This window comes from Sinocyclocheilus rhinocerous, unplaced genomic scaffold, assembly GCF_001515625.1.
Source record: "Sinocyclocheilus rhinocerous isolate Xijiao unplaced genomic scaffold, SAMN03320098_v1.1 scaffold115, whole genome shotgun sequence".
Classification (NCBI taxonomy): domain Eukaryota; kingdom Metazoa; phylum Chordata; class Actinopteri; order Cypriniformes; family Cyprinidae; genus Sinocyclocheilus; species Sinocyclocheilus rhinocerous.
The window spans coordinates 2,241,598-2,255,960 of record NW_015650001.1 but is presented as its reverse complement, the minus strand read 5'-3'; the positions used below and the strand labels follow the sequence as shown (position 1 = coordinate 2,255,960).

Genomic DNA, 14,363 nt, shown 5'->3' with positions numbered 1-14,363 from the left:
ACACGCATAGCACACGCTATAGCGCACCGCAGAAGCTATGATTATGAATGTGTCAGGGAAAAACAGCAAGGAGGCTGCATTAACATTTTAATAATTTACTGATAAACAAGTGCTTTCTTTGTTTTGGTTTAAGAGATGAACTCGGCGACACTGACTCGTCATCTCCGCAGTGGTGGATGCGCCTGAATGCATGTTTCATACGGATTACATAATCTGGATTGAGCGGCCATGTAAAGTTGCTAATACTTACATATTTCAGATGATGAGCCATATTTGTGGTGGATGATTGATAGGCGAGCGTTTGGATGTCCTGCCGGATGTACTGTATTACCATCAGCCGTGACTTTGCCAATGTGAATTTTTTTTTTCTGCGACTAAGCGACTAATAAAATTTTGGCCAAATTTTCGACCTCTTCTGGTTAGTCGACTATTAGCCCTAATGTATTTAAACAGTGATGAAAGTACACTTAAGGGACCTTTTATTTAATTTCATTTAATTTTTTAATATATACAGATTTCTTCACTTCTTTTACAAGAAAAAACAGTAATTTTCACACAGTTTTGAGCACATTCTTTAAATACTTCGTTTCATATATTTTTGGTGAGGTGACCACATGTAAACATATTCGAAATGAGTGTAAACAGGTGTGTAATCAGTGTAAACTAGTTTGCTTTCTGTGCGAGTCTCCGTAGGAGCCGCTGTGTGTAAACACGAATCTGTCCGGCTGCAGAAACTGAAGCAGTCTGCGCAGAACCGCTCTCCGGAGGAGGATGTAAACCCACGGATCCAGAATCTGGTTCCAGCTCGCCAAGCGCAGAGCCAAGAGAAGCAGCTTCTCACACTGACACCTCGGCCTTCTGATTCCTTCATAAAACCTGCTAACGGATATGAGGATGTAAATCTGTGAAATGAAGAGGAAAACGGTAAACAGTCTAGAAAATCACAAATGAAGTGACACTTAGGCCTAAGTGTTCATAAAATGCACAACGCCTCACAATGTGAAAATTGATAGTAGTAGGCCTAGGCTATATGTTTTAACGGCAAAAGACTATAACAAACCCGTTAATTGGTTAATGGTATTCCCGTATTCGGTGTCGTTTGCTTTTATGTTAGCTGTACGAAATAGCTCGTTATGCTGCTTGATACTTCAGACTGGTATTTTTTCCAATCATATTATTTTAATAGTGCTGTCAAACGATTAATCGCATTGTACATAATATATGTGTGTGTATTTTTTATGTATATATAAATACACACTCATACAGTATATAATTTGAAAATATTTACATGTATATATTTATATTTATATAATTTATATTATATATAAATGTATTTAATATACAAATATAAAATGTTTCTGAAATATATACAGTACGTGCATGTGTGTGTATTTATATATAACCGGACATTTCACATAATTTTACACTAAAATACTGTTAAATTTACAGTGTTTGCCCACATGAAAAAATACTATAGTAATTTATAGTAAATACCATAGTGTTTTTGAACCATACTATAGTAAAGTACTTGAATTAATTTAAGTTGTTGTGGTAATTCTATAGTTGGGGTGGTAAAATAACAACTATAGTATAAACAAATCACTTTACCCAATACTGTACTAAGTTTTCTACAACATTGGTGTATTATACTACAATACACTACAGTTTACTGTAGTGAAAACTAAAGTATACTACAGTATTTATTACAGTTTATCAGTTCACTATAGTTAATACTACAGTACGCTGTAGCATTCATTTACAAAGTGTTGTAAATACTATAATATATACAGTATAATAGACTTTAGTATGGTTCAAAAACACTATAGTATTTACTATAAATTACTATAGTATTTTTTCATGTGGGAAAGGCAAAAGAACAAGTAATATAGTATACGGTAATTTAGAGTGAAACAACCTAAATTTACATTAACCGAATTCCCTGTGTGACACTTAACATTTGATATTTTTTCAAATATAAATTTTTTGTTTCTTCTTAGTTTTTTTCTCTCTCATCAATTAGGTACATTAGGGCTTATATTACATCTTAAATCAATGTTGGTTGCATTGTTTTACTTTTGTGTGTTGCCATGATTACGTTTTAAAAGCATGGCAGCTGGTTTGAGCTGGTCCTTAGTTGGCCATGAGCTGGTTATAAGCTGGTTATGAGCTGGTTTAAGCTGGTCCTAAGCAACTAGCTCCTGCTCAGGACCAGCTTATAACCAGCTCATGACCAAATAAGGACCAGCTTAAACCAGCTCGCATGCTTCAAAACGTACCTAACCAGCATCTGCTGTTTTTTTCAACAGGGCTGTGTTTTGTCAGTCAACATAATGTCAATTATTGAATTTTTGTTTTGTTTTTGTAAATGTAAGTTAAATATGTAAAAAAAATACCATATCTTTTATGGTAAAGTTCTAGCAACCACAGCTGGCATTTTTTACGTAAATTTCACAGATTCTATTTTATTTTTGACAGTGCACTTACAAGAAAAGGACTCCAACAGACACAGGAGACCACTGTTATCGCGGCCAACTGCGTCATCATCTCCACATCCAGGGAGTGCAGAGATGAAGATGGGAAGGATCCATGTCTCCGAGCGATGCTTGACTTAACACATCGGTCCTTAAACCTTGCCTGGAGCAACTTCAGCCCACTTATAGTATTGGACACAACTGAGACGGTCAATGTTACAAGCCCCAGTGTGGAAAAAGCCAGAGCGAGGTTGGCATCAGTGATGGAGAGCAGACTGTTAACAGGTAAGAAACACCAGGTGCCAGGGAACTGTGGTTTGTAATTGCCTACATTTAGCAGAGGGAGTCCTGCCAAACCGAGGGCCGTGAAGGTGATCAGCAGCACGGTGAGGCGGACGCGTGTCATGGTGACGATCGTTGGGTGCAGGAGAGGTTGTGTTATGCCTATGCAGCGCTCCACCGCCATCGCACTGCCTAGCAGCAGAGGGCAAAGGCCAAAAAACACCATGCAACCACCAAATAATTTGCAGTAAACCTGTGGGGGCTCCACGATTACTGCCACCCCGTGATGTTTCACCCTCCCAAGATGGAGGTGAAGCGCCAAAGCCCCTGTGATGACATGACCAGCCAGGTCGCTTACAAGCAGGGCTGAAGCCAGCAGTAGAAATGGTGCTTTGGCTCGTCGGCGTAAGCGGGCGTAGGAATGGGCTAGGATTGCTAGTGCGGTTAGATTAGAGAGTGTTCCAAGGGTCATGGTGAAGTAGGACATCCCAAATGCTGGAGGGTTAAGCAGAGCTGGAGACGTGGAGTTTACAGTTTGGTTGTCAGGACAGACGGTTGTGAGATTATAGTCTCTAGAGTTCTGGCATGAAACAGGGAAGGGAGAGGTGAAAAGATTATCCATGCTGTGACAGTCAGGAAATCCTTATAGGTGAGTGTGGTCACATGAAGCTGCCATGAATGTTTCTCTTCAGGGATGCTCCTGCTGGGAGTTTTTTTGCAACTGTGGTCAGCAAGAAGGGTTTCATCTACTATTGCTGCAAGTAGAATCATTCAAAGAGAGCAATTCAGACTCTGTATTTACTGCTGAAGTCTACATTAAAATTCATACTGGAAGAAAACTCTATTATGGCAAATTGTTAAGGACTGAATTATAGGTAAATAAATACAAATAAACTAATAAACAAACAAACAAAATTAAAATATGTGCATTTTGCTGATTACAATTACAGGCGCAGTGTTGTTTATTTTTATGGATTTAAGGCCATTTGCCAGAAGGGAAAGTAGCCCTTGTTTATCTCCTTGTTCCCCCTCTGCTGTGCCAAAAATCCTTTCATTATCCTCCTTTCTCTCCAGGACTTCTCTCACCCTCTGCTTTCTTAATTCACGCTGTTGTCGTGTTCTCTCCCCTGAATCTGTTTGCTAACATTAGGTTTGTTCTGCGAGGCACAAGCTTGTGTGTTCACTAGGCATGGGACGATAACCGGTTTCAAGGTATACCGCGGTTTGGAAAAGTCACGGTTTCAAAACCACAAAAATTTCCCGTTATACCGTTCCTGCGGTATGCGCAGTTTTTTTACGTGTCGTCAAAGACGGAAAGTGCAGGACTCCCTTAGTTCTGTGCAGCGAAGAGCGTAACGAGTCACACGACCCCTCCCCCTCCGGTTGGTGCGAGCAGTCAGTGAGAGTCACCTGTGTGTGGGATGGCCGAAGGAGATGAATCCCTGGAACTTTTTCCCCCGTCGAAAAAGACGAAGTCTGTCGTATGGGAATTTTTCGGGTAACGTAGACTAACCATGTTCCGTACACAACGGTGTTCCGTACAGATGACGTTTTAGCTCCGATCGCTAAATAAATACTTCCAGGTCGAACATAAACTATATATCTGTGTCATCTTAATTTCTCCCTCTTTCACCCCCGATCAAGACAGAGACCCACCCGCCGTTTGTTTCAGTGTTGAAATAAATACTATTTGGCTTGCTACCGAGGCAGATAACATGGCTAATTAACTAGCTAACGTCAACTAGTTTCCTCCCTCACGTTACTTCACAGAGTGAGGAATAGCAGTCTAAAGTACGTACTGTACTTGTCTGCGGAAGAATTCAATTATTTATTTTAATTATTTAGCCTGACATGTTTACTGTTCCAAAATGTTCTATATGTTTCTTAAAAATAAAATGTGTTCAGTGGAAAAAAAACGTTTTTTTTACCCAGACATTTAAAAATAACATATTTTAGAGCTGTGATCGCAATACCGTGATACCGTGAAACCGTGATATTTTTATCTAAGCTTATCATACCGTCAGAATCTCATACCGGCCCATGCCTAGTGTTCACAGTGGTTTTCACGTTTATTGCTAGTGTTGAACTAATACTAACAAAATATAAAGTGAAAATTGTTTTATCTCAAGGGGCAATTTCTAGCTGTTCTGACCCATAAAGTTGACTTCCGTAATATAATATATTTTAAAATGACCAAATCAACCTGACTACTTTTTGATTTATAACCTGCTTTATAGCAGAGAATTTTACCAAAAGCAGTTTACAAATGTTAACCATACAAGCAGAAGCATTTAAAAACATAGTAGAATAATTCAAAGAGAGCAGTTCAGACTATATATTCACAAACGCAATAAACATAATAAACCTTGATTTGACTATTTCTAATTACACACTGGATGTATGTATAATTTAGGGCGAGCGGACGTTCTCATTCTAGAGCATTTTTGGACAAAAATCTATTTCCTGGCAAAGAAAGACTGTAAACTGTAAATGTTTATCTGCTAAAGGCTAAGTTTGTTAACTTTTAGGATTACATTTAGCAGCTAACAGACATGAACAAAAAGCTCCAACTGATTTCACTGATCTTAAAAACATTGGGAGTAAGGTACAATCCAATTTGTCCATTGTTATGCAAATTTTTGCAGGTGAAATCCAGTGGCTTCAATAGGAATCCACACATTGGGATTTCTATATGCAGATTTTGCAGCTGCTTCATGTTTTTCATGTATTTGTATCTGCTTGGCTTATAAGTGACTTCTGTGTGAGCTGTGCTTACACTTTTGAAAAAAAATTTAATTGGACCTTTATTGCCCACAGTAATTTGGTAAAATTTTGCCAATGTACCTACAACTTTACTGTGACAAAATGACTGTGTCACAGTATTCCCCTTACTCTGAAAATGCTGTGCACATTTACCCAACATCTACTGACAGGTTCTCCATCAGAAACCCAGAAATTATGTTTTCTTCTTTCAGACAGACAGATGGGATACTCTAAGGGTTTTTCACACTCAGAAAATGGACTTGGGAGAGTTGAGAGGGCAGACTCTGTCTGTCTCTCACTCTTTCTTTTTTTAACACTATAATGACATGCTACTCCACAATGCACTGAAATGAAACTGCTGTGAGGCTGTAATGGAGTAATCATTGCACCCGTTCTAACTTGGCAAATTGTCATTTTTCTTACTGTCCCCTGCACTTTGTTCTCCCTCTGTGCAATCATACATTTCATTTTTAAATCTTTTGCTCCTTTTAAATCTATTGCTCCTTTTAAATCTTCATTCTCCTTTTCTTGGGCAACATTGAGCCGATCGCAGTGATGTCAGTGAGGGATGATTGATATCAGATGACCAACAAAGAGCAGCAATTTTCTTTTTGAGAAAGCGTGAGGACTGTGTTCAAGAGCTCAAGCAGGAAGCCAGTATGACCATATCAGGTCACTCAGAGCCTGTCCGACTGAGAGGAATTTCAAGAACATTTTGCTCATTTAAAATAGCTATGGTCTAGTTTTGTTTTGGAAATGGTACATTGCCACTGCATTTTAAAGTTTTAAACCAATTGCATTTTGAGTTGACCTCAGTATGTTTTGGCATTGCTTTCTCAATTTTATTCGGCTATCTTTTTGGCCACCCAACACTGGACGAGCCATATTTTTTTACCTGAAATTTTTCTTATATTGTTAGTAATAAATTAGAATTAATAAAATCCTTTATACTGTGATTTACACTATAATAAGATATCTGGATGATCGCTGTGTTCAATCCCATCAGATTTTTATATTCCCAATTATGAGATGAAAAGTAATCAACTTTAAGTCCAATCAAATGTATTTAGCTCTCATGAAATCAGTGTGATTGGTGTTGATGGTAATTAGCCATAGTTGCATTTGCATTAAATCATTATGTATGTATAAAATTGTATTCGGCTTTAGATGTTTGTATTCAAAAACCTCACCAAAATGCTCTGTCATATGAAATGAAGTGCTAAAACAATGAAGAGATGTCTGTTTGACTCACCCAGCGTCCTTGTCTGTTTCTCCTGTGTGTAACAGCAGCGGCAGCACTTCTCCCATGTGCTCCAGGCAGCTCTACCCCTTATCACTCTACAGCCACTGAGCAATACAGCCCCCTCTCTCTCTCTCCCACACCCTCATTCCTCGTTTTCTATCTCTCCTTTCTCCATCTTCTTCATCCTTGAAAATCTTCCAACCTTTTTTTAAAGGAACACATTCCTCAAGCATTTCATCGCTGAGGTTGCATTTATAGTAACTTTGAGTCACAGTTTAACTGTCAGGTATTGAATGTGTAAGAATCATTATGGTGTACATTATATATTTTTGAACAAATTAAATATATAAACACCTGCTGTCAATCACTGAGCTGCAATCCAATTTTATTCCCGAGAGAACAAGATGTTAAAAGTCTTTGTCCACAGCATGGAGAACCTGTGAATTTGAATTGCCTATTGTCAGGAATATGGACTGACTGTGTGTGATTTGCTCCCCATGTGCTCCCAGTGACCCAGTTTCTCCCGTGTCTTATTGTGTTCATTTGATTCACCTGTGTTCCCCTGATTATCCTCGTTTAGTTCCTGTTACTTAAGCACTGTGATTTCCTGTGTCTAGCGTCTAGTGTTAAATGTCTATCCCCTGTGCTACGTGAATGTTCCTATGGATTATTAAAGACTGTGGATGGTACTCTCCTGCGTTCTCCTCGTTCCTCGTTTCCTCTCCGTAGGCAGTCGTAACAGAACACTAGACCTAATACATAATAGTTTATCGGCGTGTTTTCCCTCGTTTTGTTTCCTTTTTTCACTGTGTTTTTTGTTTCTGTTGTTTCCCCCATGGATCCCCTCGCCTCTAAGTTTACCTCCCTTGCCCGTAAAGACCTTCCCTTCTTGGTGACCCAGTTTCTCCCGTGTCTTATTGTGTTCATTTGATTCACCTGTGTTCCCCTGATTATCCTCGTTTAGTTCCTGTTACTTAAGCACTGTGATTTCCTGTGTCTAGCGTCTAGTGTTAAATGTCTATCCCCTGTGCTACGTGAATGTTCCTATGGATTATTAAAGACTGTGGATGGTACTCTCCTGCGTTCTCCTCGTTCCTCGTTTCCTCTCCGTAGGCAGTCGTAACAGAACACTAGACCTAATACAAAATAGTTTATCAGCGTGTTTTCCCTCGTTTTGTTTCCTTTTTTCACTGTGTTTTTTGTTTCTGTTGTTTCCCCCATGGATCCCCTCGCCTCTAAGCTTACCTCCCTTGCCCGTAAAGACCTTCCCTTCTTGGAGTATGCTGTAGAGTTTAGCCAGCTCGCTGTTTTAACGGCATTTGACAACGCTGCACTTAACTCCCTGTTCTGGATCGGTGCCAACTACTACCGCCCCGTCAACCTCCCAGACACCACCGTACTGTGCAGGAGGGAGGCAATCATCCAGTGTGTAGCGTCTGGACCAATCAAACACACAATATATATTTTGTTAATGAGTAAGACCGAGAGTGAGGCCGGGTGGGCGGTTTATGGCACAAACGCATTATTGTTTGAGGAGACAGGCCGGGATGCACTGAGCACGCTCGGTCTGACAGCATCATCATCATCATCATCATCATAGACGTCCATTCTAGCTGGGTTTATAGAGTTACTGGTGGATCTTCAGTTACACTCTTATGATTTAGTGAAAAATCTGCCTCCCCCACCGCTGTCGTCTGACAGCCTCTGCTCGCCTTCAGCCTACCATCGCTACGGTGCGAGACTGGTCTGCCAGTCTCCATCGTCGGCGTGGCTGGAGAATCCCTGGCCTCCGCTTCCAGCCTCTGAGTCCCGGACTCCGCCTCGGCCCATCAGTCTACTGGCTCCGCCGGGCTCGTCGACCATCCGTCGCCTCGGGACTCTCAGTCCACCGGGCTCCCTCGTCCCTCCGGCTCCGCCTTGGTCTGTCGTCGACCATCCATCGCCTCGGGAATCCACTCCTCCGGTTGCGCCTTGTCCCTCCGTCCGTCAGGCTCCTCCTTCCCTTCGGCTGCTCCTCGGTCCTCTGTCGCTCCGTCTCCACTGCGGCCTTCCGGATCCACGCCTCCGTATCAGTCACCTGAGCCATCTGTTCCGCCTTGGCCCTCCGGACCCTCCCCATCGCCCTGGCTCATCGGCTCTCCATCTCCGCCTCGGGCTCCTCCGCCACCTGCTCTGCCACCATTGGTCGGCCCCCTGGAGTCGTCAGCCCTTCCTCCACCAGGGCTCCTCCCTCCGTCGGCTCCACCGTGGGTCGCCTTTATGGCTGTGGCCTGGGTCCCACCTGGCACCACCTGCTCCAAGCCCCTCCTGTCTCTGTCTGGTCCGTCCTGGCTCCTCCGGTTTCCTCCTTGGCTCCCTCCCTCCTTCGTCACCTCCCTGGACTCTGTCTGCCACCCCCCTCGCGGGTGTCCATCCGCCTCCTGAGCCTCCTCCCAAGTTCCCACCCATCCCTTCCTCTGTTGTTTCTACGGCGCGAGGACGCGCATTCCGGGAGGGGGGTGATATGTCAGGAATATGGACTGTCTGTGTGTGTTTTGCTCCACATGTGCTCCCAGTGACCCAGTTTCTCCCGTGTCTGATTGTGTTAATCTGTGTTCCCCTAATTATCCTTGTTTAGTTCCTGTTACTTAAGCCCTGTGTTTTCCTGTGTCTAGCGTCTATAGTGTTAAACGTCAATCCCCTGTGCTACGTGAATGTTCCTATGGATTATTAAAGGCTGTGGATGGTACTCTCCTGCGTTCTCTTCATTCCTCGTTTCCTCTCCGTAGGCAGTCGTGACACCTATATAGAGAAACATAATGAGAGTAATTTCCCTCAGCTCAGTGTTAATATGATTTGAATATGTCTGTATTCCCTTCTGAGATAAATGGTACATTGCTTCTTTTCCAGAAAATACATATATTGTTATACTTAATGACACCTACAGTTAGGTTTCAAGCTTAATACCCACAAGATATTAAAAGTGACTGAAATAGAATTAGTTGCTTTTTTTTGAAATGCTTGAGGTTTTCAACTGGGAAAAAATGTGCAGCATGTCTGTTCTGATTGGGTCACATCAGTAGGGAAAAACAATGCTAAATGTGCATAATAATTTTTTTTTTTTTGCCATCTGTCACTTGGAAAAAACTTGGCTTATGGCAACATGGACAGGTTGTGTGATATTATAAAACACGGCAAACAAATATTGATGAATAAATTAATTTGTATAATTATAATTTGTGTAAAAAGAAATGGATTTGTATAAAAATACATTTTGTATAAATTTTGTATTAATATAAATTTCAAGTAAATTTATATTTTAAAGTAATTTATTTTTAATTAAAATATACAATAATTTGAATGTTTTTACTTAAGTAAATAGTGAAATTAAATGTTTGGTACATTTATTCACCTTAATTACCTCTATAAAGTGTTTCTATAAAATCTCCAGTATCATTCTGTTTTTAGTACTACAGTGTGCTAGAACATGTAAAGACATATTTAACAAATAAATTGTAATACAGTGCTGCAGCTGTGACATCAAAACCCAAAAGACTTGGCAGGTTTGGTTTGTGTGTTCACACTTGGTTCAATTCAAGCCTTTTGGTTCAATTCAGGACCAAAAAAGAAAATGAAACATTTAGTCTTGGTTCGCATAGTGTTCCCGCTGGCATTTTTAACACCAAACCTAAAGATACAAAATGAACAAAAAATGTGTGAGGGAACCCTGAAAATGTGGGTCTCGGTCCACTTCCAAACGAACTCTGGTGCAGCTGAAGTGAAATATGAATGCAACAAGGAACAAGTACATGTAAACGAACCAAAAACAGGATGGTAAGTCACAAGATTCGCCTCTAAAAAGAACAGAATGATCAAGCATACCTGTTTTTTCTCGTCATAGTTGATAGATGTTGTCCGTTACAGTTCAGTACAGGCAGCAGGTCTTCATTTGTGTGCAGCGGGGAAATTCCTGCCACTGTTTTTACTGCCTCATAATCAGTTTCTAAGCTGTTTGTGAGTTTTCAGCTAGTACAAAATATCATCGTATGTATGCACAAACAATGAGCGCATTTAGCCCAGCACACAGCACTGTAATGGATGTTCGGTAAGTTTCGTCACATTATATGTTATAAAAGCCTTTTTTTAAGGATCTTTAGGTTTGGTGTTAAAAATGCCAGTGTGAATGGCAGACCAAAACTAAATGTAAGGTGTTTTCACATATAGTTCATTTTAAAAGAACCAAACCCACCTCACCTTGCGAACCAGAACGGAAACCAGCTGAAAGTGACCTCAGTCCTTTTGGTGTTCACAATAAAGTGGACTCAAAAGAGAACCTGGTTCTTTTTTTGATCCTCTTCAGCACTGAAGTGATCTCAGACCCGTTCTTGTTCACACCACAACTTCATAAGAACTCTGACCCCAGCTTTCTGTGCAGTAGTGAAATGCTGGAGTCTGACCTACTGGAAATTTGGAAGATGAAGTGGACAGGGAAGGGGGTGAGGAAGAGCTGGTAGTCCCTGATCATGTCACTGGTCAAGACATCTGCCAAGCGCTCTCTTCCACCCTCAGTACCACGACTGGGGTGAGACCCTCGAGCAAGGCCGAACCCCCAACTGCTCCCCGGGCACCGCAGCCAAAAATGGCTGCCCACTGCTCCGGGTGTGTGTTCACGGCAGGGCTGGAGTTGGACTCATTTTCAGCCCTGGAGTTTCATGCCTTAGACCGGCCCACTGACTATATTAAAATAATGTCATTAAAACCTCAGAATAGAAGTCTGCAATAGTGCACTGTTCTCATCTGATCGTCTTCATTTGTTGTACTCTGGCTGATTTTAAGGAAAAAATTACTCAGCTTAGTACATGTCCACGTCAGTTTCTAGAGCTTTCTTTTCTTTTTTTTTATTATTCTGCCCTTTTCAGCGTCAACTTTACGCTTTCTAATATCCATTTTTTATCTCTTATTTTTCGCTTGCATATCTCCAACAACTGACTTTTTTTTTTTAGCAAGGTGCCGCTTTCGGGGGAGTCAAAAGATAATTACGTCATCATTAACCTGCAGGCTGCACTCTACAAAAAAGCACGGGGCTGCGGTAAAATATTAAATAAAAAGAGTGTGGCTGCTGTGAGTGCAGGCAACTTAGGGACAGCATCCATATTTTAAACCAGTGGCATGACAACACCGGCCCTCGAGGCCAAAAAAACCAGACCGGCCCACAGGGAATTCTCCTGGTGCTCCCAATTAGCCAATCCGGGCCTGGTTCATGGTGTGTGTGTGTTCACTACTCACTGCTGTGTGTGTGCACTTGGATGGGTGAAATGTAGAGCACAAATTCAGAGTATGGGACACTATAGGCTACTTGGCTACACATCACGTTGTCGAAATCGTCTTCACTTAATTTCTTTTTTTCTCAGATAAGATAGTATTAAAATGTTTCTTTGCTCCTAACTGCTTCTTTGCTCCTTGCAGGTATGCATTAAAACCATTTAATGCACAGGTAGTTCCAAGTCAGTTTAATCACCGTTCTATGGGTCATTCTACAGAAACGTCTACTTTTGGTATGGCAAGATGTCTTAAAATGTATTTCTTTTTTTAACATTTAAACTTAGACCACATTATTATATTACCTTTTGACTTTATGAATACACATAAATGACAGCTTAATGATTTTTAAAAATCTTTTTTGTGCATTTATTTAAAGACCACATGTACCATTTTTTTGTGACTGGTGTTACCTTCTTTGGCAATTTTAAAGGTTTTTATAAAATATTATTTCTCAATTTTCTGCAACAAATAAGGAGATTATGTTTTATTTATTTTAATCAGGTTTGTTAAAAGTGTTATTGAGTGATGTTACTTAATTTGCGCAACCATGTATTTTGCTATAACAATGAAAATATTTGTAAAAACAGTTTTAAACAAGTAATGATGCAATCCTTTAAATCTTAACTCTTGAGTGTAGCAGAATTCAGTGGATGTAAAATTATTATCATGTCACATTTTATTTAATGTGACAGAAAAAAAGTAACACCAGTGACACAATGAAACAGCAGTGACATACATAAGACCAAAGATCCTTATTCTTAAGTAGATAAGACTAAATTGTTACATTTGGCATACATTTAGCAATTAGTGAAAGCAGTTAGCAAAAGAAAATAAACATAAACTGATCTTCACTGGTGTTACATAAGGAAGGTAACACCAGTGGCAATTTTCATGAAAAATGAATTTTACAAAATGTCTGCTGCAAGGTATCAAACCACATGTTGACAATCATGGTATACTCACTAAATTAAGTTGAATCCATTTGTATTCTAGTTTTTTACAATTCCCTAACAATAAAGTAGGTCATACCAGTGACTTCCACTAAAAGCTTCATATGAAATCATGAGATAAATTAGAACATTTCTGATAACTGAAAAGAGACAGTGGACTTCACATGGGCCTTTCTTCATAGATCTTCAGGAAATAGGAGGAAGGAAGTCAAGTGATGTCATCAGTGTCATTTTTATTTCAAAATAAATGATTTTTGTTAAACGGTAACACCAGTGACACAACTCCAGGGGACCACTACTTTCATTATATATTTTATAATATTTATTTGGCATTTTGTTTTTTTTATGTCATTTACATCATATATTTGATAGTTATGAATGTATAATTGTATTTTAAATGGTAGAAAAACCTGTTTTGACCTCAAAATAAAGCACTTTCCCTCTGTACATGGCTGTGGGGATGAGCAGTTTTGTGGTGCTTGGAATTCTTTATAATTCATTAAAAACAAATATTGCCACATTGATGGCTCAAGAAGGTGTAATTGTTCAAATAACACATTGTTTTATTTTAAAATATTAAAAAAAAATTGTAAACCTAAAGTGTTTTTCAAGTGTAATATTTCTGTAAAGGCTAGGGACAGAAAAATGGACATTTCCATAGAATGACCCCTATATGCACTGCATTCGTTGACATACACACACGCACATCACTCGCACACACGCTGCCACGAGACTTTTATTAATATAACACCTTCGATACCGAATCACTACATTATAATGCTTTCAAAAATCATGAGGAAATCAAACCACAAATGGACCCACAAATGAACCGTACCCAGACCACCAACGGTTTTCTTTTTTTGGTCCGGACCAAAAGAACCAAGTGAACCGAACTAAGTGTGAACACACCCTAATTCACCATGGGTTCCCTCGAACTTGACGATACTTGATCTACAATGTGAATTACACACACCCATACCAAAAACGCAAATTTGAAGCAGTTATGTTTATTTAAAAAAAGGATGTTTCTAATAAACTACTTAAAGGAGACATATTATGCCCCTTTTTACAATATGTAATATAAGTCTCTGGTGTCCAAATAATGTGTCTGTGAAGTTTCAGCTCAAAATACTCCACAGATCATTTATTATATCATTTTGAAAATGCCCATTTTGAGTGGAAGCAGAAACAAGCTGTTTTTCGTGCCTTTCTCTTTAAATGCAAATGAGCTGCTGCTCCCCGCCCCCTTTTCCAGAATAGTGCTGCACCATTACAGCTCGGACCTCCTAAAAACATCTGTTATGGTTCTGATTATCATGTTTATCACGCTGAAATCATGCGTTTTAAACCATA

At 39.9% G+C, this 14,363-nt stretch overlaps 1 protein-coding gene across 1 annotated transcript; it reads right to left on the bottom strand.

The window, feature by feature from the left end:
• Window positions 1-653: 653 nt before the first annotated feature.
• Window positions 654-3,439, bottom strand: LOC107711161 (prostaglandin E2 receptor EP1 subtype-like). The gene is made up of 2 exons (XM_016516098.1): window positions 2,485-3,439; window positions 654-902 (listed from the first exon to the last, which is right to left on the bottom strand). Exons 1-2 carry the CDS (start codon window positions 3,373-3,375, stop codon window positions 654-656), a joined length of 1,140 nt encoding a protein of 379 aa, XP_016371584.1. The 5' UTR covers window positions 3,376-3,439.
• Window positions 3,440-14,363: the final 10,924 nt, after the last annotated feature.